This window comes from Haliotis rufescens, unplaced genomic scaffold (assembly GCF_023055435.1).
Source record: "Haliotis rufescens isolate VD_foot unplaced genomic scaffold, xgHalRufe1.0.p SCAF_4, whole genome shotgun sequence".
Taxonomy (NCBI): domain Eukaryota; kingdom Metazoa; phylum Mollusca; class Gastropoda; order Lepetellida; family Haliotidae; genus Haliotis; species Haliotis rufescens.
The window spans coordinates 60256651-60283613 of record NW_025964112.1 but is presented as its reverse complement, the minus strand read 5'-3'; the positions used below and the strand labels follow the sequence as shown (position 1 = coordinate 60283613).

The 26963-nt window shown below is 43.0% G+C and overlaps 1 protein-coding gene across 1 annotated transcript; it reads left to right on the top strand.

The window, feature by feature from the left end:
• Window positions 1-5218: 5218 nt before the first annotated feature.
• Window positions 5219-22190, top strand: LOC124115342 (O-acyltransferase like protein-like). Its single transcript, XM_048382012.1, has 15 exons — window positions 5219-6121; window positions 6730-6920; window positions 9445-9544; window positions 10427-10523; window positions 11189-11544; window positions 12349-12522; window positions 13218-13311; window positions 14336-14434; window positions 15564-15726; window positions 16265-16347; window positions 16829-16960; window positions 17375-17501; window positions 19041-19233; window positions 19804-19946; window positions 21585-22190. Exons 1-15 carry the CDS (start codon window positions 5476-5478, stop codon window positions 21690-21692), a joined length of 2706 nt encoding a protein of 901 aa, XP_048237969.1. The 5' UTR covers window positions 5219-5475; the 3' UTR covers window positions 21693-22190.
• The last annotated feature ends 4773 nt before the right edge of the window (window positions 22191-26963 follow it).

Genomic DNA, 26963 nt, shown 5'->3' with positions numbered 1-26963 from the left:
ATGTAAATATCAATTCAAACAATCTCAAGACCTGTTTTCTAATATATGCTGTATTTAGCCGAGGGTCTATGTGTCCGTTTTGTGTGGCCCCAGAACAGCCCCTTTCTTTCTATGAAAGTAGTAGCCTTGCCTAACTGTTGTGTGATGGGAGTTCATTCTTTGTTTCCCCAGCCTTGAACATGGGATGGAAAATCCCCCCCCCCCCCCCCCCCCACATCTCACACAATCATTACGACGAAAACTAGAACTCATTGTAATTTAATGTTAAATTTAATTCATGCCACTTGAAAACGGTTAACCTGTGGGGACTTGAGAGGTTTCATCTAGTTGTAAGATATAACGTGGCGGAACATACTCTAAGCAAAATATGTCTCACTCGAATTGTTTGTTTTCTACTTTCGTGAGTGAGTGAGTTGGGTTTAACGCCGCTTTTAACAGTATTCCAGTTATATCACGGCGTGTCAGCTTAATGTGGGAGGAAAGCCCGAAGTGATGCAGGTCTCAGACGTTTACCACTTCGGTGAAACCCACGAGCACGGGTATGGTGCTGACAAACCTAGAAACATAATCGGGGCGAACCAGGATTCGAACCCACAATCCTAGGTTTCTGGCGTGCCCAAGGGACGCAACTCTGCACAGCGAATCACGGCGCCTTAGACGACTGGGCCACCCGTGCCCCCTTCTACTTTCGACTTTCAGTTGTATCTTAATGTGAAATTTTATTATTATGATTTACTATGTACAGATCCCACATCACTCACTCACTCCTATCATCTAAGTACCATTGGCCATGGACACGGCTTCCAGATTGGCTTATTGATGATGAATCATGTCTGTTATACCACGAGTCCTTTGACCAAATAATATCAGATAAACAGTACAAACCCTCTGTTATATATTGTATTTACCAAGATGTGAAGTTGTGTTTAATTTGAATATCTGTTGTAATATATGCTCTACCTTATGTAACCCTTTGTATATGTTAACGTACATTATGAATCCGCTGTTTTGATGTGTCAGGACATGAAATTAAGGCAAAGTGTTAATTTTGAATGTTCGTAATATACTACTCAAAAGATGGCTGGTATGTTGGAAGGGTGTGTTTTGCAATATCCACCAGTCATGACAGATTAACTATAGTCATATGAATTAAGCGGGTGATCTTGAACTTATTTTGAGTAGTATATATGATTTACCGCATGAAATGCTTTGCATAAAGCCCGGAGGTGTTAGATATAATAAAACTCTTATTATTCTTTGAAGGTATTACAGTTCCGTTTTATTTTACCAGGTGAAAATCCTGTGCGTTAACTTCCGCTTTGGTGTCATCCTAACGAGGCAACTGCTACCTCCAGTGACAGCGATATATTTCCGGTTTAGTGTTACGCTAGTGAGGTGACTGCCACATCCAGTGAAAGTATTGTATTTCCGGTTTAATGTCAGGCGCCTGAGGTCGCTGCAAACTCTCGTTAAAACATTATACTCCCTGTCTTGTGTCACGCTACTGAGGTCGCTGCAAACTCTAGGGAAGCTTTAAGGCTCCCACTTTGGTGACACCCGAATTCGATGCCAGTTAAAGCATTTTACTTCCGGCTTAGTTCTTCATATGGTGAGGCCGCTGCCTCTTCTGGTGAAAGCATTATACTTCCGGTTTGTGCTTCATATAGTGAGGCCGATGCCACTTCTGGTGAAAGCATTATACTTCCGATTTAGTGCTTCATATAGTGAGGCCGCTGCCACTTCTGGTGAAAGCATTATACTTCCGGTTTAGTGCTTCATGTAGTGAGGCCGCTACCACTTCTGGTGGAAGCAATCCGGCTTAGTGCTTCATATAGTGAAGGCCGCTGCCACTTCTGGTGAAAGCATTATACTTCCGATTTAGTGCTTCATATAGTGAGGCAGCTGCCACTTCTGGTGAAAGCATTATACTTCCGATTTAGTGCTTCATATAGTGAGGCCGCTGCCACTTCTGCTGGTGAAAGCATTATACTTCCGGTTTAGTGCTTCATATAGTGAGGCCGCTGCCACTTCTGGTGAAAGCATTATACTTCCGGTTAGTGCTTCATATAGTGAGGCCGCTGCCACTTCTGGTGAAAGCATTATACTTCCGGTTTAGTGCTTCATGTAGTGAGGCCGCTGCCACTTCTGGTGAAAGCATTATACTTGCGGTTAAGGGCTTCATATAGTGAGGCCGCTGCCACTTCTGGTGGAAGCAATCCGGCTTAGTGCTTCATATAGTGAGGCCGCTGCCACTTCTGTTGAAAGCATTATACTTCCGGTTTAGTGCTTCATATAGTGAGGCCGCTGCCACTTCTGGTGAAAGCATTATACTTCCGATTTAGTGCTTCATATAGTGAGGTCGCTGCCACTTCTGGTGAAAGCATTATACTTCCGGTTTAGTGCTTCATGTAGTGAGGCCGCTGCCACTTCTGGTGAAAGCATTATACTTCCGATTTAGTGCTTCATATAGTGAGGCCGCTGCCACTTCTGGTGAAAGCATTATACTTCAGATTTAGTGCTTCATATAGTGAGGCCGCTGCCACTTATGGTGAAAGCATTATACTTCCGGTTTAGTCTGAAGCTAATGAGGCCCCTGCCGCCTCGAATGAAGGCGTTAAACTATGTTGACTCTCCTTGAGGTCGCTGCCAGCTCTAGTGTAAGAGTTATACTTCTGGTTAAATGTCACACATGGTGAGGTCGCTGCTACCTCCGAGAAGGCATTAAACATCCACTTTGATGACGCCCATAGCGAAGCCGATGCCACCTCTAGATAAATCTATACGGAGATCCCTTCCACCCCTTTTGGTTTCATTCATCTTCGGCTGTAGTACCACCACGAAGGCTACCAGCGTTCCCGAGAGATGGCGCAGTTCTGACTATATGTCATTATCCTTAACTCTTTATATACTTCTGTAGGTATTGAAGGGGATTCGTTCAAGCAGAGCGACTCGCCAACTGTCTTCGGCATCCTTTTCTCGGCGAAATTATTTAAGATGTTGAAGATCAGTTCTTGGCTTATCAGAATTCCTGTAACAAGTTGCATACCATTTTAAAGGATACATAGCAATAGAGACAAATCGAATTAATAAAACGTTCAGTCTGGTCGTTCAGTTGGCTTAGGCTGAGCAGTACGAGGTGAGGTGAGGTGAAATGGGGTTTAATGTCGCGTTAATGTCGTGTGTGTGTGTGTGTGTGTGTGTGTGTGTGTGTGTGTGTGTGTGTGTGTGTGTGTGTGTGTGTGTGTGTGTGTGTGTGTGTGTGTGTGAGTGAGTTACAGTGCCGCAGTATAAAGTGGGTACCACACGAGCACTACTGGCACAAAGAGCTATTTCACGTTATTGCAACATATGTATTTACTTACACCAGTGTGTGTGTGTGTACAACGGACTTTGAGACACGACCTGAGACAGGCGAGATACCAGTGCGGGACAGACAAACAATGATATGAAGTTCTCTCTCTCTTATCAGGTTTGTCATAAATAAGGCACTATGGGCAGATTCAGTACATACGAGTTCACTTGGAGAACCACACATGTTGTAAAAATTCACAGTCAAATAAATTAGGGAAGAAGAAAACAGCTTTACAACAGCCTTTTTGTTAATGAGAAAATGAAAAAAAGGTTAAGAGTGAGAGGCGACAGTTCTAAAAGACACCCAACAGTAAACAGTGACATGGGGGAGACTTTAGAGACGTCCGACGGTCAACAGTGACAAACGACAGATTTTGATGAACCCCAACGATTAACAGTGAAAGAGGCAGTGTTGGTAAACATCCCACTGTTTACAGTGATTGGGACAGTGTTGGTAAACATCCTACTGTTTACAGTGATTGGGACAGTGTTGGTAAACATCCTACTGTTTACAGTGATGGGGGCAGTGTTGGTAAACATCCTACTGTTTACAATGATGGGGGCAGTGTTGGTAAACATCCTACTGTTTACAGTGATGGGGGCAGTGTTGGTAAACATCCTACTGTTTACAATGATGGGGGCAGTGTTTGTAAACATCCTAAAGTTAACAGTGATGGGGGCAGTGTTGGGAAACATCCAACGGTTAACAGTGATGGGGGCAGTGTTGGTAAACATCCTACAGTTAACAGTGATGGGGACAGTGTTGGTAAACATCCTACAGTTAACAGTGATGGGGACAGTTTTGGTAAACATTCTACAGTTAACAGTGATGGGGACAGTGTTGGTAAACATCCTACAGTTAACAGTGATGGGGACAGTGTTGGTAAACATCCTAAAGTTAACAGTGATGGGGACAGTGTTGGTAAACATCCTAAAGTTAACAGTGATGGGCGCAGTGTTGGGAAACATCCAACGGTTAACAGTGATGGAGGCAGTGTTGGTAAACATCCTACAGTTAACAGTGATGGGGACAGTGTTGCTAAACATCCTACAGTTAACAGTGATGGGGACAGTTTTGGTAAACATTCTACAGTTAACAGTGATGGGGACAGTTTGGTAAACATCCTACAGTTAACAGTGATGGGGACAGTGTTGGTAAACATCCTACAGTTAACAGTGATGGGGACAGTGTTGGTAAACATCCAACGGTTAACAGTGACGGGGGCAGTGTTGGTAAACATCCTACTGTTGCCGGTGATGGGGGCAGTGTTTAATTTATCATAAACAAAACCCGGCTCACCTTACTTGGGTAACTTTGCCGACGCTCGATAACACTAGAACCATTACTGAGTGTGCATATCCTGACATCCTTTCCTTACATTACAAGCAAATGCATCATGAGACATATCCTGTCATCATAAAATTGAAATGATCTTTGTTTGCTGAAAATAGGGCCATTTGACACGTATCTGTCAATCGTGTATGCAGCATTTATGTTAGTTTAAAAAAGCATAGAGTTACATCTGATAAGATGGTAGCATTATGTTTATACCACTGAAAATTAAACTATCCACTCTGTGAAAGGTATAACACATTGTTCAAATAGTATGTTAAAATATATAATTTAGATTTTATCTGAAACAAACTCTTATCCAACTGAGAAAAAACAACAACCAAAACGGCATATATTTGAAATGCTATTTTGACAATATCTTGTCAAATACTGTAGGGTACGATCTGTCGGATATTGTGGGAAACATTTGGACTTTAGTACTTGGATACAGAGGAATGCGAAATGAGCCAAAACGTTCACGAGCACATGACTAAATTCTATATTTAGCATTTACTGATAAAAGCACATCGCACGTTGATGTTGATACCACTCGGGGGCCATTGCCAGACAACGTTCAGGACAGTATACGGTCAGACGGCAATATTGTAGGGGCTGTACAGTGGTTGATATCTGTGGTGACTCGAACCTTCCTTCCAACTGGTTATAAGGAAACAAAAACACCACATTCTAATCTGAAAAATGAACGAACTTCCTTTTTTTCTGAGTCAAACCAGAAACAGCCTTTAAATACACTTGTGAGCAAATCACCAATTCTTGACAATTATCTCACCATGGAGTTCATCAGACTGTGCATTCTCTTCTGTGTCCTCCAAAGAACACACTGTTCTAACACTACTGTGACCTTCACAACCATAGACAGTCATGGGTCTTCACTTCCCAATAGTTCGTCATTGGGTGCCAGCGAGATCACAGATGCAGTCAAAGAGGCCTCATCACAAACTGCGGCAAGTCTGTCCAACTTCTCTGATCCTGCAAATACATCACCTACCCAACCTACTACGACAACGTCTCCGACTACTACCATGACGACATCCAGCAACACCACCACTCTAACACTAGGGTCTTTTCTCTCCATGCTAATTAACACGTTCGTCTCCACGGCCACAAACTCTACCACCACTGCCAATACAACGTCCCCGACAACTTCAAAATTACCAGATTCTCTCTTGACCATGGCAAATAAGATTCCAGGAGGAATGGGGAACTCCCTCTTGCCCCTTCTTATGGGGGGAGGGTCCATCGATCTAGAAACAATTACACGTGTCTTGAAAAGCCTTGTCCCTCAACTTCCGTCCATCTTGAGGGGGCTTACTCAGTCAAACACAAGCGGATTGACAGCCGACGAACGTACATGCTCTGAAGATGTGGATACCTATCTGAACGATCTCGTACAGGGGAAGATGTGGGCTCTTAGCAGTGAGTACATTGATCTTTGATGGACACGTGTTGAACACAAAACGTGTACCTAACAAGCAATTATTGCAATGTTACTACTCAAAATCAGTTATAAATCATCCGACTGTTTATATAATAATATTATATTATAGTTAATCTGGCACAACCTTGATTAAATGTAGCGATATGAAAACATTGGGTCTTTAACGTCTTTCTTTCATTCGGTAAAATTTCGTGCAATCTTGAAACACATTATCGTGAGATATGTATTTCTCTTCACAGTTTGTGCATACCGACAGCAAACTATGAAATAAGATATGATGCACGTATAGACAAGAAAACATACAGATCACACTAGTAGGTACCTACTGTCATCGAAGATGTTTTCCACAATTGAAGACGTTTTACACAACTGAAGACGTTTTCCGCTTTTGGATATATGATACCTTGGCGCAAGATATATATTTCATACATGGGAGGTATATGTAAAATATATGTCAGGAAAATATCGTCATGTGTCACAAGAAAACGTTTCCAAACAGAAACAACTAGAGGTTACCGTTCATAAAGGTTTAATGCACGGACGATTGGGCAATCAGAAACAATACTTGTGTGCTTCCTTTTCTCAGTGTTCGATGCATCAGGAAAACCGGCCACCTCCATCCTTGAAGGGGCAACGACCTTTTACGGCAACTTTGACGAATGTCTTGATGTAATCAGTGAGGTGGACCAAGCCACGGGGAGACAAGTAAAGGGGGACACCTGCGTTGTGTCCATTCTTCCTCCTCCACAGCTGCTAGGCATGATGGGAGGTGGAAATGTAGGTCCTTTTACAGTCTTAAACTAAACATGTTCACTTTTTCTGTTCACTACTACTACTACTACTACTACTACTACTACTACTACTACTACTACGACTACTACTACTACTACTGCTACTGCTACCACTACTACTACTACTGCTGCTACTACTACTACTACTACTACTACTGCTGCTGCTACTACTACTGCTACTACTACTACTTTAACTTCTTCTATTGCTACTGCTGCTACTACTACTACTACTACTGCTACTGCTACTGCCTCTACTACTACTACTACTACTACCACTACTGCTACTACTACTACTACTACTACTGCTACTGCTTCTACTACTACTACTACTACTACTACTAACAATAATAACTACAACAACAACAATAAAACAATAATAATAATTGCCTGATGATGTTTGCCTCTCCGTGGTGGGCCTGGACAGGGAGGATGTATTCCCCTGAACCAAACGCCCAGTTAGGGCTAACCTCCCGAAGCTGGTTAACACTGGGATACAGGAGGCAATGAAGTAAATCATTTTTCAACTCCGGAGCCCATTCAGCCTCCCTCCGGTATACAAACCAACCAAAGTGAGGATGGGACTTGCCCCAGGGGGAGGCACAGAACCCATCCAAGAATATCTTGGACGCAACAACTAAAGTCCACACTTCTTGAGTATGCGAAAGCAACAGGATGGCCAGAAATACCACGAATAAATGGCAAATTTCGGAAGCTGCAATGGGACAAAGCCAAGCCAATGTATGCACACCTGACAGCAGGATATTCTCCGGCGACTAAAGCGTCGTGAACCTTGTGAGCTAAATGCCAACACTCGTCAGGCACCCTTGCATGAACCCTAGTTCCAACAGTAGCAGACCCGAAATTGCAAATGAACGTTTGAATTATTCTCTTTAACTTACTTCATGCAGTTGTCACTGATGACCCACACATGGCCCACAAAATGAAATCCCTGATGTCGGCCTCGACGTTTTGAGTTCCTTCCCGATTCCGACCACTCTTCTGTCGATGATCTTTCTGATGATCCCTTGTATTTTTTGTTTATGTCATTCTATAATAAAATCTGCGATTAACCGATCGAGAAACGGAGGCCAGTTAAACTATTTAACCAATCATTTCCACAGAATCAACTTCAAAAAACAAAATAAACTGTTTTACAGGCAACTAAATGCATCCAATGGCAGTGATGAGGAAAGACCCAGCAGGAATTGGGGTTGTAAGAATCAATTGTAATTTCAGAAAATGATCCTTGAATCCTACTTCTACTACTACTAATTTTGATGATGATACTAAAAATTTGCATATTTGTAAAGCGACAAATCAACACCCAAGAACATGCTCAAAACGATAGATTACTACCCCAGTCAAACGACTACTAGATCTTCATTCTCAGCTCCCTGGGAAGTATACAACCTAAACTGCCTTTGAGTATTTTGTGAGTGGGGTTTGTGTGTAGAATGTGAGTGGGGTTTGTGTGTAGGATGTGAGTGAGGTTTGTGTGTAAGATGTGAGTGGGGTTTGTGTGTAGGATGTGAGTGGGGTTTGTGTGTAGTTTGTGAGTGGGGTTTGTGTGTAGATTGTGAGTGGGGTTTGTGTGTAGGATGTGAGTGAGGTTTGTGTGTAAGATGTAAGTGGGGTTTGTGTGTAGGATGTGGGTAGGGTTTGTGTGTAGGATGTGAGCGGGGTTTATGTGTACTTTATGAGTGGGGTTTGTGTGTAGGATGTGAGTGGGGTTTGTGTGTACTTTGTGAGTGTTTTTTTTTGTGTGGGATGTGAATTGGGTTTGTGTCTAGGATGTGAGTGGAATTTCTGTGTAGGATGTGAGTGGGGTTTGTTTGTAGGATGTGAGTGGGGTTTGTGTGTAGGATGTGAGTGGGGTTTGCGTGTAGGATGTGAGTGGGGTTTGTGTGTAGGTCGTGAGTGGGGTTTGTGTGTATGATGTGAATGGGGTTTGTGTGTAGGATGTGAGTGGGGTTTGTGTGTAGGATGTGAGTGGGGTCTGTGTGTAAGATGTGAGTGGGGTTTGTGTGTAGGTTGTGAGTGGGGTTTGTGTGTACTTTGTGAGTTGGGTTTGTGTGTAGGATGTGAGCGGGGTTGTGTGTAGGATGTGAGTGGGGTTTGTGTTAAGGATGTAAGTGGGGTTTGTGTGTAGGATGTGAGTGGGGTTTGTGTGTACTTTGTGAGTGGGGTTTGTGTGTAGGATGTGAGCGGGGTTTGTGTTAAGGATGTGAGCGGGGTTTGTGTGTAGGATGTGAGCGGGGTTTGTGTGTAGGATGTGAGTGGGGTTTGTGTGAAGGTTGTGAGTGGGGCTTGTGTGGAGGATGTGAGCGAGTCTTGCGTGTGTCACCTGAGGTATGTTTGTGTTCAAGGTGTATGTATGGTTTCTTAGATTGGGAGTACATGCCCCTTACCCATTCGTACATGTATTCCATTCTAAATCAGATAAAGTATGTATACTCTTGATATGACAGGACATATTTCACGGGCTATGAAGACTGGTATTGTATCTACAGGGTGGTGGAATGCTTGGCGCACAACCCATGACCTTCAACTGGCACCTGTGTCTTCCGAGTAGCTGCGGCAGCAGGAGTGTGCAAGGAGCGCTGCAGAGCCGTGAGTGTTTTGTTAATGGCGGGGAGGGGGAATTCATCTGGACAAGGCATCTTTAAAAATATCGATTTCTGATACATGTCTCCAAATATATAAAAATGTTCACGTTTATTTGAAGAAAGCAAACATGAAGTTAGAATAGGGTTCGCATTATTGGTATCATTCATGTTCGAATCCCAGAGCCGGCAAGATTATGATTCTCGGTCTGACAGTACCAGATACGGGCACTTGGCTTTCAACAAACCGACAAACGCCCACCCCCCTCGTTACTGTGTTTTCCTCCCACATACACTGATGTAACTGAAATGCTGCGACACTAAATACAGTTCACGCTCATCCTGTCACATGTTTATATGCAAATTAAATGGTTTGGTAGTTTCTGTTTTTGTTTGAAGAATAGCGTGACGTGTAATACGTTATAACATATCATAATACGCCAGGCAAAAATAAAGTATACATATGAAAATTGGTAGGCTGACAACTGTCACCGAAACACTGCAAAATTAAGGTCTTAAACACAACTTAACCCGTATGAAATGCATCATTATAAATATTTCTTGTTTGTTTCATTTTAAGCTACTTTCCAACATGTGGGGGCGGTCGGGTAGCCTTGTGGTTAAAGCGTTCGCTCGTCACGCCGAAGACCCGGGTTCGATTCCCGACATGGGTACAATCTGTGAAGCCCATTATTGGTGTCCCCCGCCGTGATATTGCTGGAATATTGCTAAAAGCGGCGTAAAACCATACTCACTCCCACATAGGTGTAACTTTCTTTTGCCGTTTATGTGAAAAAAGCACTTACTGGATACGTTATGCCAAATTATTAACCGTAAGAGCTGTTCAAGTACTACCCAGGCATGTACTGTCTTCATACTAATACTGTAGGTCTGTCGCAAGTCAACCTGAAAGTCGCAAGAGTGGTGTGTCATGCGGAGATCAAGAGCGGCCCCGTCAGTAGCGACAGTGCCGCGGTTGGAGCCATGTAAGTACTGACATATCTGATGTTTATGTCACCACGTAGGGGATGTTATTAGTTGTGTAGATACACGGGCATTGTGGACAGATAGGCGTGAATAAGAGGTAACAGTAATCTGTGGCAAGCAAGCGCTCACCGTATCAGTGTCACACGGTGCAAGTGTACTGTTATATACTCCTCGTGGCATATATTGTCCTACAGAGTTAATAACCATGAATCGACGACAGAGATAGCAGGTTATCGGTCACTGATGGGTCATTCACGTGTGGTTATAGCAAACATTATGGACATGCCGGGTGATAAGAATGAGTGAGCGAGTAAGTTGCTTTTAACGCCGCTTTCAACAGTATTCCAGGTATATGAGGACCTGTCAGCTTAATGTGGGAGGAAAGCCCGAAGTGATGCAGGTCTCAGACGTTTACCAGTTTGATGAAACCCAGAAGCACTTGTATGGTGCTGACAAATCTAATCGTGGCGAACCGGGATTCGAACCTACGATCATAGGTTTCTGGCGTACCAAGGGTCACAACTTTGCACAGCGAATTGCGGCACCTTTGACGACTGGGACACCCGTTCCCCCAACATGCACATGAACTCATGCGTAGCAATTAATAGATTTTGCAAATATATTCATGTGTTTCCTTTTAACATTTGGACAAATCTCCTTACAGCGTCCTGACGGCCATCTTGGGCTGCCTGGTCATTGTGGGGTCAGCTCTGGATATGAGCATCCGGGCTACCAAGGGTCGTCGCGATAAGGTTCCCGTGAGTCCCCGTATCGACGCAGTCAGATTGACTGAAATCTGCACGACCTTCAACGATTCGGCTGAAACGTCAGTTACAAATGGGAACATAGATACAAATGGCTTGATTTGGAAGCCACATCTCAACTTCCAGAACGATGGAATAGACAACCCTGCTGGTCCGAAAATACAGGAGACGAATGGTGCACACTTTGTATATCCTAACGGTGGGCAGCAGCTTCGATCAGCGGACAAACAACATGACAACAAAAATAAGCCTAAGTGTACGCTGCAGAATTGTCAGTTAACGCTGATATTTCCAAACATTTTTTAAGCACGAATCTTATCGAAAACCAGAAATGATTGATCTATGTTTGTGTTTTTATAAGTTATAAAGGGTGGAACAAAAAATATAGCCTCAGGTTTCACAAGATATGAAACGTCAACACCAAAAAATAACATGTCTCAACTGTTCACCGAAACAGATTCCTTTGATCGTAAAGGCAAAATAGCGGTGAAAATAATTTGAAGGAAAATAGGTGATGACACCATATGTTCGGTAAAACAATGTTTACTGGACTTGCTGAATGTCCGGTAAAATGGGACGTCGTCTACGGCGCCGCGATTCGCTGTGCAGAGTTGCGTCCCTTTGGGCACGCCAGAAACCTATGATTGTGGGTTAGAATCCCGGTTCGCCCCGATTATGTTTCTAGGTTTGTCAGCACCATACCAGTGCTCGTGGGTTTCACCGAAGTGGTAAACGTCTGAGACCTGCAACACTTCGGGCTTTCCTCCCACATTAAGCTGACACGCCGTGATATAACTGGAATACTGTTAAAAGCGGCGTTAAACCCAACTCACTCACTCACTCACTCCTGTAAAATATGATGTTGTTCCTCCCAAAAATCGCTTAGATCCTGTCAGAGAAAAGAAATTGTATGACTTGAAACAGGTAACAATATTGTGTTTGTGAATGGTCCTTGGCTTAGTGTCCGATGAACGAAAAGTTCAGCCTAAAAGAAATAAACACGCTCTGTAATCTTAAACATTTTCATTGGCATTGACATACATGTTTGTTACTTTAATAGTGGCAGTATGGCAGCGTGTCCTGTTGTGTTTCTCTGCCGTCAGCAATGGCGAGAAGATCCTCAGCGTCAAGCGCTCACCCGCATCTATTACCTGTCTCCATGGCATCCGGGTCCTCAGCATCGGATGGGTCATTTTGGGCCACACGTATCTCTATTTCATCATGAGTAACGCAGGTCGGTCATGCGAGTGTATGCTTGACAATTTAATTTAATTTAATAATAGGGGCGGTCGGGTAGCCTAGTGGTTAAAGCGTTCGCTCGTCACGCCGAAGACCCGGGTTCGATTCCTGACATGGGTACAATGTGTTAAGCCCATTTCTGGTGTCCCCCGCCGTGATATTGCTGGAATATTTCTAAAAGCGGCGTAAAACCATACTCACTCACTCACTCACTAATTTAAAAATAAAGATATGAATGTGAAAGTGAATGAGAAGAAATAGTCACATTGCTGTTCCATGACGCCATCAAGCAAATCGTCCAGCAATTCAAGACGGTACGACGAGAGCTCCACCTATCGTGAAATATTTTGTATATGTGCTGAATGAAAAATGTAAGTTAGTTCAGGTAGATACAGAATGATTACGATTGCATTTATTTTCAACAAAATGATGCGCCGAGTGAAATGTTTGCTTCTTCTAAGTCAATAAATAGAGAAATAATATTATCTTCGGGTATATCCAAGACGCCATGTCAGATACCTGAAGACATTTATATTTGTTTGCTTATTTTTGCCATCAATATCAATAAGCAGGATCAAACTTTAATACAGAAATTCTGGAATTGAAATGGGGAAGACATAGTCTACATGTGTAGCATCCCTCTGCGTTCCGCCCAGTGGACGTCTCAACTTGTTCATCTATGTCTTGCAGAAAACCCCAAAGCAGCCATGAAGTTGATGCAGGGCTTCAGTTTCCAGATCATGATTAACGCAACACTTTCTGTTGATTCCTTCTTTGTTCTCAGGTAAGATTCGAGGGAGTCACATATAAATGAGTGAGTGGGTTGGCTTTTAACGCCACTTTTAACAGTATTCCAGTTATATCACGGCGTCTCAGCTGAATGTGGGAGGAAAGCCCGAAGTGATGCAGGTCTCAGACGTTTACTACTTCGGTGAAACCCATGAGCACGGGTATGGTGCTGACAAACCTAGAAACATAATCGGGGCGAACCGGGATTCGAACCCACCATCATTGGTTTTTGGCGTGCCCAAGGGACGCAACTCTGCACAGCGAGTTGCGGCGCCGTAGACGACTGGGCAACATGTGCCCCCTCATATAAATGACGATTCGAGACTTAGTTGGCCAGTGTCTCTCTAATGCCCCGATCAATTTCCTTTTTTCCAATTTTTTTTAACTCTGTTGACACACACTCAACAAATGTTGTGCATTTACTTATTTTCTTTTTGACCGCATCCACGGTCTAGTGGGTAGAGCGACTGCCCTCGCGGGGTGGGGGTGGAGGTTAGGGTGGGAGGTGTTGGGTAGGAGGGGCGGTGGTTATGGTACCTCTTGTTTCCCTGTCTGGCGCTCGGCATTAAGGGGATGAAACAAAAACTGGTCGCCTCGGAGTCGGTACACTGTGTTTCAGTGGAGTATCCATGTTCGACTGTGGCATGGTTTATTAGTGGGCTAGCACTATAAAACCGGTATCAGTCTGGACTAGTACAAGCAGCCACACACGCGCGCACACCCGCACACACACACGCACGCACGCACGCACGCACGCACGCACACACACAGGGATAGGGCGTTGTATAGGGCACATGAACATAGTCCTTAAAGTGAGTGAGTGAGTATGGTTTTACGCCGCTTTTAGCAATATTCCAGCTATATCACGGCGGGGGACACCAGAAATGGGCTTCACACACTGTACCCATGTCGGCATAGTACTTAAACCTCTCGGTGTTTTATGTTGTTACCTTCAATCGAAGGTAAATTGTTTTAGTGATTGATTCATAAATGTACAGTCTATTCACCATGTTTCACAGTGGCCTGTTGGTGACGTACTTGTTCCTGAAGGAGACGGAGAAGGCTGGAGGTCTGAAGGTGAAGCACATGATCCTGTACTACGTCCACCGCTTCTGGAGGTCAGTCAGGTCCCAGTGCTGCTGATGCTGGAAGCTTCAATGCAGGCTCTTGCCAATGCTCATAGAATACTCATCACATGGGAAAGCTTCAAGACTTATTTTGTTATTATCTTTTGTTCATTTGTTTGTTGTTAAACGACGCACTCATCAATATTCCTGCTATATGACAGCGGTCTGTGAAAAATCGAGTCTGGACCACAAAATCCAGTGACTGACATCATGAGCATCGATCCACGCAATTGGGATACGATGACATGCATCAACCAAGTCAGCGAGCCCGACCACCCGATCCCGTTAGTCGCCTTTGTTATTGTCATTGCAGACAGAACGGTTAAGAAGCGTTTTAGTCAAGGTACAATTAAGAAGTTTTTTAGCCAAGGTACAATTAAAAGGTATTTCAGTAAAGGTACAATTAAGGAGCTCTTTATTCAAAGTACAATATGAAGTGTTGTAGTCAACGTACAATTAAGGAGAGTTTTACTTAACGTACAAGTATGGAGTATGACGTTTTCGTCAGCGTAAAATTAAGAAGTGTTTTAGTCAAGGTAGAATAAAGATGAGCTTTAGTCAATGTAGACATAAGGAAAGTTTTAGTCAAGTTACAATTAAGAATGTTCAGTCAACGTAAACCTAAGGAGAATTTTGGTCAACGTGCAATTAGGGAGTGTTTTAGCCGTCGTACAATTAAGCATGGTTGCAGCTAACATACAGTTAAGGAGCGTTTAGTCAACGTACAATTTAGGAGAGCGTTTTATTCGTCAACGTACAATTAAGGAGTGTTTAGTGCAAAGTATAATTTAATTAAGGAGTGTTTTAGTCAACGTACAATTGAGGAGTGTTTAGTCAACGTACAATTATGAAGTGTTTTAGTCAACGTATAATTACGGAGTGGTTTAGGGCACTCGCGACAAACTGTTATGGGGATATAAAGGCACTGGTGCATTAGTCCACCAGTTGTAATTCACCGATTCTTGAAGATCGTCTCCAAACTACCGTGTCATATCCACGTAATCCACATTAAATCATCTATGTTTTGATGTCACACTAAGTACAATGCTTAGCACCATAATTTCATTCACTTGTGCTTACAATATCACAGGTTGATATGAATTATGTTGATGATCTGCAGACTGACGCCCACCTATGCCTACCTGATGTTCATCTACACGTTCCTACTGACGTATTTGGCGGATGGGCCCACGTGGGCCGGGCCTTATGACAAGAAAAATTGTGAAGATTATTGTTGGACGAGCCTGGTGTACATTAACAATGTCTATAAACCAGATAAACAGGTAATGCCACATAAGTACGGTTGTGATCTGTTGTGTTTATTTGTTTATGTGTTGTTTAACGCCGCAGTCCGCAATATTCAGCTATGAGACGGCCTTCTGTATATATTCGAGTCTGGACCAGACAAATAAGTGATTGACATCATGAGCAGCGATCTAAACAATTGGACATGCAACAACCAAGTCAACGAGCCTGACCACCCGAACCCGTTAGTGGCCTCTTACTACTGGCATCATTGGTTGCTGAAGACCAATTCTAACCCGGATGTTTACGGGATATGTCGGGGTGAGTGGGCTTGGTAAGACACAGACGTTACCACTTTGGTGAAACCAACGAGCACGGGCATTATTAGCGCACGTGGTTATGTTATGATACGAACATGATAACATCATTACATCATCAGATAGTGGTCGTATTAGGATAATATGGTCAAATCATGGCCGCAGTATAGCCACCTCGTCACATCATGGTCGCATGATGGTCACACAATGACAAGCCCGATGGTCACATCACGTCTCTGTTCATTTGCTTTTGTTTCAGTGTATGGCCTGGGGTTGGTACTTGGCTAACGATATGCAGTTCTACGTAATAGCTCCATTGGCCCTCATTCCATGGGCATTAAGGTAAATAATCCGATGAAGCCCTCATCTTGTAGACACTGAGGTAGGGTATTTCCCTTGGAGAACTCATCCCTTGAGCACTGAGGTACGGCATTTTGTTTACGGGCATTAAGGTGAGGGTATATCTAGAATAACACCGAGTATAGCCTATTGGCAAACTTTAATAATGCATTAATTGTTTTTACCTCTTAAAGAACAGACACCACTGCTCGTACTTCCATAATGTAGGAGGGGGTCGGGTAGCCTAGTGGGTAAAGCGTTCGCTGGTCACACCAAAGAACCGGGTTCGATTCCCGACATGGGTACAATGTGTGAAGCCCATTACTGGTGTCCCCCGCCGTGATATTTCTGGAATATTGCTAAAAGCGGCGTAAAACCATACTCACTCACTCACTAATAATGTGGGACAGGTTGCTTGGTGTTTTCTTCACGTTTATAACGGTAATGACGTGTTCTCCATCCATTATCCATTTCATCACTTCAGTTCGAGGAGAATGGGGACTACAGCTGGAAAAGTTTTAAAGGCAGTTGGTGTTTTCGTGGTGCTCGGCTATCTCATCTGCAGCGTCGTCACCACCGCCTCACTCACACACAAGTACAACACTGACCTCTTCAGGTATGTAGAAAACCATAGATGTGTTTGCATTCGCTTACAGGTTTTACATGGGCGGTGTTAGAATTTGTCTGGGGTCGAGTGACGACGATCTTCATTCACAAAAAAATGTTTCCGGTAAGGTGATCATGCTTACAATCGCCACCAGATGGAATTATCGTAGGGTCATCACAAGTGGATAGACCTTATTACCCAACATTCCACGATCAAAGCAGTTGGAGAGCGAGACAACATCTCAATGAACGTTGTATCCAAGACGGACTCGAACCAGGGCCTTCAGAGTGACGAGTGAACGCTTTAACCACTAGACTACCCTTCGACCCTATTTCCTTTCAGTGATAATCCAAATTGTAGACGGGTGTAACACACAACGCACTCATGACAATGAATCTAATATTATATACTGCTATATTTCAGTAACGGGGCGCTCTACTTCGAAAAAGTGTACCAGAAGCCTTGGTGTCGGATCGGTACATTCGCCATAGGGATGATGCTAGGCTACATCCTCCACGCAATGAAGCAGCATGAGGTCAAGATGTCTCCAGTAAGTGGTAAACTATGTACATGGCCAACGAATGTATTGCTTTGGTGGAATCTAGGAAGATGTATATGCCGTGGGTAATTTCCGGAACTGTCCAATCCGGAGATTCCGCTTGGCCCAGTTCGGCAAAGTAGTGTCAGTCGCCTCTCAAGACAAGCACAGTCTTCTCGTATGACAAGCATGGGCTGCTGAAGAGCTATTCTCTTCCAAAACCTCGTCAAGTCAGATATAAACCACAAACGCACAAAATGGCTTCCTCTGTGACACTCGCCGAGGAATTTACTATGCATTGAAATTTTACTTTACAAACTAAATAGCGTCAGTAGCCTTGATCCATATCATGTCAGAACCACGCCAATCACCGACACTGTAACATCCTACTGTAAGATGCATGCATGTACCAGGTACCATCCATGCTTTGTGGTTCAGAACCATGCAGTCACTGTGACGATATTTGTCTTGAAGCAAGACTGCCAACACCTGACAACAGAAAATGATCATAACCATATTGCACAGGACATGCTGACCGCACTGTAACGGCGACACCACAGGAGAGATTGAACTACCCGGGCTTTGCAATTCCTATGTATACCCCTTCCGGTAGCACCCTCTACCTTGAATAACCTCTCTCTATGACTGGCTTTACCTTCATGAGAAATCAATTTCATTCTAATTCATTCTGTTCAACCGAATGAAATTTCATTTCTCACCCGGAACTCCACGGGTTGTTAACGGTGGTACGACACGTGTTCGCCGAGAATACAGATTAGCTGCATGCAGACGATTTCTAATCGCGTGGTCTGTAACATGAACTCCCTTGGCTTGGCGCGAGTGAACATCGATTTGATTGGCTGTTTGGACTCGATTTTCTAAATCCTGGTTTCTTATTAACGATCCTTGTGATTTTGACCCGAGGAGCCCCTTGAGGGGCCGATCATAAACATTATATTCTGCAGAAATCTGTTAGAAAGTCTGCAAATCACAGACTGAAACACAGTGAACATATTGGCAACTTCTCGCTGAGTACGAAGCATGCAAATAACCCTCATGCATTCATCACGTTGTAGACGGCGGATTTCCCAAACTCATCACAAGTACTTCATTTAAGCAAGATTAGAAGACTTAAATGTTACTGCTGATAATTAAAATCAACAATACTATTGACTCGGTGCTATTTGACGACCTTTCCCTGAAGTATCAAAATCAAGAACGACACCCTACCAACGTGCACGGAGGAAATGCATGGTACACGTGCAATGTGGGCTGTGTTGGGGCGTGAGGTTTTGCTTAGCAAACCGTTCTATCACTGGGAGTCATTTCCCAAAGCTAATCTTTCTTCTGACAACCGATCATAACAATTATATATCATGATCCCCTACTTATTTTGGAGAGTATATTTGGGACACGACACACTGAATTACTGTTCGCAATTCCAGAACAAAGGGTAAATCCATATCTTGAAGTTAGCTAATCAGGATGTTTCAGAGTGTCAAACAAGGGTAATAAACAACCTAAACACGATCCACTATCAATGTCTTCCAGTTCCTGCAGGGTGTGGGTTGGCTCCTGGCACTGGTGGCGGCCGGGGCATGCACTCTGGCGACCTATGACGCCAATGCTGAAGGGAGACCAGGCTGGGGAGTGGAAGCCAGGACGGCTCACGAGACGCTGTATAGACCCGTGTGGGGGCTGGTCTTGGCATGGGTCATCTTCATGTGCTGCAAGGGGAAAGCAGGTGCGTTCAACCATGTGTGCTACAAAAGTAGGTACGATTGTGTCCTGTAATGCTCAGTTGAAACAAGCTTCGTGTTGGCCACAGACAATGTTGTACTAACAATGACATGGAGTTTGCCATATAAGCAGTCTCACTGTTTGCTTGTGACAAGCACAAAATTGATGAGGACGAGATGCGTGCATGATATGGGAGTTTTCGGTACAGTGCAATTGACCAATGTTCAAATACATATTCAAGAAAAACAACAACATAAAATGAATTTAATACAATTGACTACTTGACTTATTATGTATTTCAGAGCACCGTTAATGTTTTGTATTTGCAGTACCGTGATCTTTTTGTATATCAGTCACAAGAGAAGGGGAACATAAAAATGAATTTAAAATTTCAGTGATCCATTCATATAATGTTCACCGCTATTTTGACATTTACGCCTTATGGAATCTGTTTCGACGGATAATCGAGACTGGTTATTCTCTGGCGTTGACGTTATATAGTGAAAACAATCGACTACTTGACTGACTAATTAATGGAGCTTGTACACCTATTTATACAATGCCCCTCCCACAGGTATCGTGAACTGGATGTTGTCCTGGGACTGGTGGCAGCCTCTCTCTCGACTCACATACGGGGCCTACCTCATTCATCTCATGTTCATATTGACTGAAACTTCGACAGCGAGATCCCTCATCTACTTTACATCCGGGTACATCGTAAGTACCTCTGCAAGATCATTTTGTCAAGTGTGAAAAAATGTTTAAGAGGTTGTGACACTTTGAAACAGCATACAATACTCTTTACTATCTCTTGCGGAAAAACAATCGTTCCAGTTAATGAAGACATTCAACTTACTGTCAAAATAGATTAAATGAACTGTTCACAAAAAGGAAAAACACGAAGGTGCGGACCATTTGATATTCGGGTGTTGGGTAGAGTCATGTTTTCTTTTCTTCATATTTTGGGGCTGATATGCTTTGGCTTTGTAAAAAAAGAGCTGAGCTTCAATAATGTTCTCACTGTTCACTAAAACATAATAACTATACAGATGTAGGTCATTTCAAAACAGAACAATGACAACAGCAGTATAGCAAAGTAATTTATAAAATGTAAGACGATTTTAACAACATGTGTAGCAAAATCCTACATCACTTGGGGTTTCTTCCAGATGCAGCTCAATGATTCAAAGTAATCTGAACAGAAATTTAACTTTATTAAATGAATAGGCTGATTCCATACAACCCTGATAAACTGGAAGCTGTTATATTTTCACTTGAGGAAAATATAGATATAATGAACTTACAGTTTGATGGGAAGGAAATTAATACAGTTAAAATGCACAAACATTTTGGTGTTACGTTCGAATCAACCGCCAAGTGGTTTTATCATGTGAGCAATATTGTTAAAAGAACGTAAAAAATGATAAACTCATAAAGAAAATATATGTCAAACCGAGACACTTTTATTAATATTTATAAGATTTTCATTAGGCCCCATTTTGAACACGCACGTGAGCTTTGGGATGAATGTAGAATAGATCAGAGAAATAGCATAGAGAGACTACAAATGGGAGCAGAGCAGTCAGAATCATTAATAGGCTACCAAAACCACTCCGCGATCATCATTATATTTCTAAACTAGTATTTTATATAAAATATATCTTAGCCCGCACCTTACTTAAAATATATGTTACCAATTTCGGTATCTTCCAAAAATACTTATACCATTAGAAATTCGGAAAACATCCCACTTCCCCTCACGAGACTAAAAGCTTCACATGATTTCCTTTCCCTTTCTGTTTCAAGCTCTGGAAAACTATTACTATAAGATCGTCATGATGGACATGAATAACATAACTGGCGGGTAAAAAGACGTTACCGAACTCAAATTTGGCCACGTTGGTTCCAAACTCCGAATAGTGTCAATTATAACTGAGAATTAACCGCCCAAACACAACCAAAACAATATGCCGAGTAAACCACGTGCCACAGTACCCGGATCAGCGGAACTTCAGTTTGAAGTGAATCTTTTGCTGTACTTGCAGCATGCCAACCGACAAAGATATGGGTAAGGGGCGATTAACTGTTCATTCACACCCAACCCGCCGTCAAATAACATGCTACAGAGATACACCATGATACACCAAGGAGCAACGCACGACCACGTCGCGAGGAGTTTTGGCTACAGCCCAGTGACAGTCACCACACGCAATCATCCAACTGCTGGAAGTTCCGATAAGTTAATGAGTTGTGGGATCTCCTGTCAGAGAAATATATTGTATGTGTTTGGGCGCTGACTGAAAACTATTCAAAGTCATTTACAAAATCTCTGACACACGTTGCTATGTATTCCAGGTGTACCGCTTCTTCGGCTACGTGTGCATGTCGTATATCTTCTCCTTCCTGCTGGCCATCCTGGTGGAGGCGCCCCTGCTGCAGCTGGAGAAGCTGGTCCTGTCCTGAATCACAACAGCTTCCTACAGGACAGGCTCGTCAGATAATCTCTTATCGTTTGTACCCATGATAGTTTTTGAAGTTGTAGTCAATGTCGAGATTCTTTTCTTCACTTTTTCGAATCAAAAAATGAAATTGTTTCTTTGAAGCGCGGAATGTACGATTGCATTAAAACAGTTCCAGTCTGAAACCCCACTCTTCATTGTCTCATAGAAAGTAACACCACATTCTGAAAGCATACGTATATATTTTATAAGTGTATGTTGGAAATAGACCATACATTTATATTTTTTAATCGTGTACAGTAAGCGTGTTTATAACGAACACGCTTATAACGAACTTGCGGATATAACGAGCTGTTTTTTTGTCCCGGACATTTGCTGTGTATATATGCTTATAACGAACAACGGTTATAACGAACTAAAATTAGTGGTCCCTTTGAGTTCGTTATAACCATAGTTTACTGTATATGGACAAATGTTTGCAAAATAAATGTTAATCAACCAATTGTCTTTTCGATTTGTTGGGGAACGTCTTTTACTAAACTACATGGGAAGTATTACCTCAGGATGACAAACTTACAAACGATCATATAAAATGTTCTACCATAAGCAGTTTACGATATAGACTCTGTCCGTTTGCCATTCTTGTCTTAAGTCTGCCTATATTAAAGACGTGAATCATTATTGACAATATTTTGCTCATTAATTACCGAAGCCTGTCAATCGCACTCCATTTCTGTGTGTACATGTGAACATTTATGCGTGTTGTGTGTCATCATAACAACGAGGGGGCACGGGGCAGTTGTCTAAGGCGCCGCGATTCGCTGTGCAGAGTTGCGTCCCATGGGCACGCCAGAAACCTATGATTGTGGGTTAGAATCCCGGTTCGCCCCGATTATGTTTCTAGGTTTGTCAGCACCATACCCGTGCTCGTGGGTTTCACCGAAGTGGAAAACGTCTGACACCTGCATAACTTCGGGCTTTCCTCCCACATTAAGCTGACACGCCGCGATATAACTGGAATACTGTTAAAAGCGGCGTTAAACCCATCTCACTCACACTCACTCATATCAACGAAAGCTTTAAAATGTATGAAAGGTTCAGTGGGTCAGTTTATTGAATGATACTTTACTTCTCAAATGTGTTATTAACGTTCGTTTATAAAGCTTGCCATATGTTAAATTTTGTGTACAATTGTTTTTGAAGATATATCATGTCTAAATGTATGTTTATGTCGTCTAACCGTCTTGCAAATTATTCTTGACATCCAACATAACAGTACCGACCCAGATGAAAACGAAGAAATCTCATATTAACATGAATTAATGTTTGTAGATGACAATGATGTGAACACAGATATTGGCTCCACACAAACTTGCCATGTATTTGTATAGCGTTCATTCTCACTTGAATAAACCCCTGAAGATCCCGGTTAGAATCCCGGCAACCCAGGCTTGTTGTAAGAGACTTCTAACGGGATTGGGATCGGCTCGCTGACTTGGTTGATGCATGTCATCGTATCCCAAATGCGTAGATCGATGCTTATGATGTCAATCACTGGATTGTCTGGTCCAGACTCGATTGTTTACAGACCGCCGTCATATAGCTGGTATATTGCTGAATGCGGCGTTAAACAACAAACAATCAATTGAATAAAATGTTCTATTTTTCATCTCCGTTAATTAATAAAAGTCGCGTGAAACCAGCACAACGGATGTTAGCTCAAATAACCGAGAGTCACATTTGCTTTTAACATCTCTCACAACGCATATATGACCTATCATTGTGAGCACTGAAGTGGGCAGAACACCACATACACAAGGTTGATAGCTTGTGTCAGTCACGAGTCTGTGATGGGCACACTATCACTAACTGAATACTGATGGCATGTGTCATTGTGAAGCCTTGGATGGTCAATATACACACACATAAGGCTGATGGCTTGTGTCATTGTGAAGCCTTGGGTGGTCAATATACAACACACATAAGGCTGATGGCTTGTGTCATTGTGGAGCCTTGGATGGTCAATATACCACACATAAGGCTGATGGCTTGTGTCATTGTGGAGCCTTGGATGGTCAATATACCACACACATAAGGCTGATGGCTTGTGTCATTGTGGAGCCTTTGGTGGTCAATATACCACACACATAAGGCTGATGGCTTGTGTCATTGTGAAGCCTTGGGTAGTCAATGTACCACACACATAAGCTGATGGCTTGTGTCATTGTGGAGCCTTTGGTGGTCAATATACCACACACATAAGGCTGATGGCTTGTGTCTTTGTGAAACCTTGGCTGGTCAATATACCACACACATAAGGCTGATGGCTTGTGTCATTGTGGAGCCTTTGGTGGTCAATATACCACACACATAAGGCTGATGGCTTGTGTCATTGTGGAGCCTTTGGTGGTCAATATACCACACACATAAGGCTGATGGCTTGTGTCATTGTGGAGCCTTGGATGGTCAATATACACACACATAAGGCTGATGGCTTGTGTCATTGTGGAGCCTTGGATTGTCAATATACCACGCACATAAGGCTGATGGCTTGTGTCATTGTGGAGCCTTCAATGGTGAATATACCACACACATAAGGCTGATGGCACGTGTCATTGTGGAGCCTTGGATGGTCAATATACCACACACATAAGGCTGATGGCACGTGTCATTGTGGAGCCTTGGATGGTCAATATACCACACACATAAGGCTGATTGCTTGTGTCATTGTGGAGCCTTTGGTGGTCAATATACAACACACATAAGGCTGATGGCTTGTGTCATTGTGGAGCCTTGGATGGTCAATATACACACACATAAGGCTGATGGCTTGTGTCATTGTGAAGCCTTGGGTGGTCAATATACAACACACATAAGGCTGATGGCTTGTGTCATTGTGGAGCCTTGGATGGTCAATATACCACACATAAGGCTGATGGCTTGTGTCATTGTGGAGCCTTGGATGGTCAATATACCACACACATAAGGCTGATGGCTTGTGTCATTGTGGAGCCTTTGGTGGTCAATATACCACACACATAAGGCTGATGGCTTGTGTCATTGTGAAGCCTTGGGTAGTCAATGTACCACACACATAAGCTGATGGCTTGTGTCATTGTGGAGCCTTTGGTGGTCAATATACCACACATAAGGCTGATGGCTTGTGTCATTGTGGAGCCTTGGATGGTCAATATACCACACACATAAGGCTGATGGCTTGTGTCATTGTGGAGCCTTTGATGGTCAATATACCACACACATAAGGCTGATGGCTTGTGTCTTTGTGAAACCTTGGCTGGTCAATATACCACACACATAAGGCTGATGGCTTGTGTCATTGTGGAGCCTTTGGTGGTCAATATACCACACACATAAGGCTGATGGCTTGTGTCATTGTGGAGCCTTTGGTGGTCAATATACCACACACTTAAGGCTGATGGCTTGGGTCATTGTGGAGCCTTTGTAGGTCAATATACCACACACATAAGGCTGATGGCTTGGGTCATTGTGGAGCCTTGGCTGGTCAATGTACCACACACATAAGACTGATGGCTTGTGTCATTGTGGAGCCTTTGGTGGTCAATATACCACACACATAAGGCTGATGGCACGTGTCATTGTGGAGCCTTGGATGGTCAATATACCACACACATAAGGCTGATGGCTTGTGTCATTGTGGAGCCTTTGGTGGTCAATATACAACACACATAAGGCTGATGGCACGTGTCATTGTGGAGCCTTGGATGGTCAATATACCACACACATAAGGCTGATGGCACGTGTCATTGTGGAGCCTTTGGTGGTCAATATACCACACACATAAGGCTGATGGCTTGTGTCATTGTGGAGCCTTGGATGGTCAATATACCACACACATAAGGCTGATGGCTTGGGTCATTGTGGAGCCTTGGCTGGTCAATGTACCACAGACATAAGACTGATGGCTTGTGTCATTGTTGAGCCTTTGGTGGTCAATATACCACACACATAAGGCTGATGGCTTGTGTCATTGTGGAGCCTTGGATGGTCAATATACACACACATAAGGCTGATGGCTTGTGTCATTGTGGAGCCTTGGATTGTCAATATACCACACACATAAGGCTGATGGCTTGTTTCATTGTGGAGCCTTGGATTGTCAATATACCACGCACATAAGGCTGATGGCTTGTGTCATTGTGGAGGCTTGGATGGTCAATATACCACACATAAGGCTGATGGCTTGTGTCATTGTGGAGCCTTGGATTGTCAATATACCACGCACATAAGGCTGATGGCTTGTGTCATTGTGGAGCCTTGGATGGTCAATATACCACACACATAAGGCTGATGACTTGTGTCATTGTGGAGCCTTGGATTGTCAATATACCACGCACATAAGGCTGATGGCTTGTGTCATTGTGGAGCCTTGGATGGTGAATATACCACACACATAAGGCTGATGGCACGTGTCTTTGTGAAGCCTTGGTCAGTATACCACACACATAAGGCTGATGGCTTGTGTCATTGTGGAGCCTTGGATGGTCAATATACCACACACATAAGGCTGATGGCACGTGTCTTTGTGAAGCCTTGGCTGGTCAATATACCACACACATAAGGCTGATGGCACGTGTCACTGTGGAACCTTCGAGGTCTTGTGTCATTGTGTAGCCTTCGATGGTCAAAACGAGTAGATCACACACAAAATGCTGCTGGCTTGTGCCATTTCCTTTATTCAATACATACAAAATAATGGATACAAGATCTATGTAAACAGAGATAAAAGTATATGTGGAGTATTGATATATATATCATGCATGAAGCACCCACTGCTTCAGAACAATAAATGAATAAAAACACAAACGTAACAAGCATTCACCATTGCATAATCCCCCATCAAGCACCAGTCATCATCTTCACAAGTTATAACATACTGTAAATCTTGAAATAAATGCGTCTCCAAATTAATATGACTGTTGACCCCTTGCCAAAAATGCGACTCAATATCAATGCGACTCCTCCACCCCTATTCCCAGTGGAATGATACATATCCTTACCTTAACCCAATCAAACAGCAAATAGCACTGCTTATTATAACTGAGTAGAGCACTTCCGTAAAAACAAGAAACAGTGTTTTCCTAAATACAACACACAGTTTATATGTTTACTCTGTTGACTGGCATTAATGAAGTTCAAAGGCAATAAAATAATTGAACCAAGAACAGTTCACTGATTGGTATGCCAGAAGGTGTCAACAAGCTTGACACGAGTGGGTAAAGTATTCACGGAAATG

Bases quoted from the DNA above. Each gene is read 5' to 3' on its own strand.
- LOC124115342 (XM_048382012.1), top strand. From the start codon at position 5,476: ATGGAGTTCATCAGACTGTGCATTCTCTTCTGTGTCCTCCAAAGAACA. The intron at 11,545-12,348 runs GTACGCTGCAGA...TTACTTTAATAG, and splicing joins CAACAAAAATAAGCCTAAGT to TGGCAGTATGGCAGCGTGTC. The intron at 17,502-19,040 runs GTAAGTGGTAAA...AATGTCTTCCAG, and splicing joins ATGAGGTCAAGATGTCTCCA to TTCCTGCAGGGTGTGGGTTG.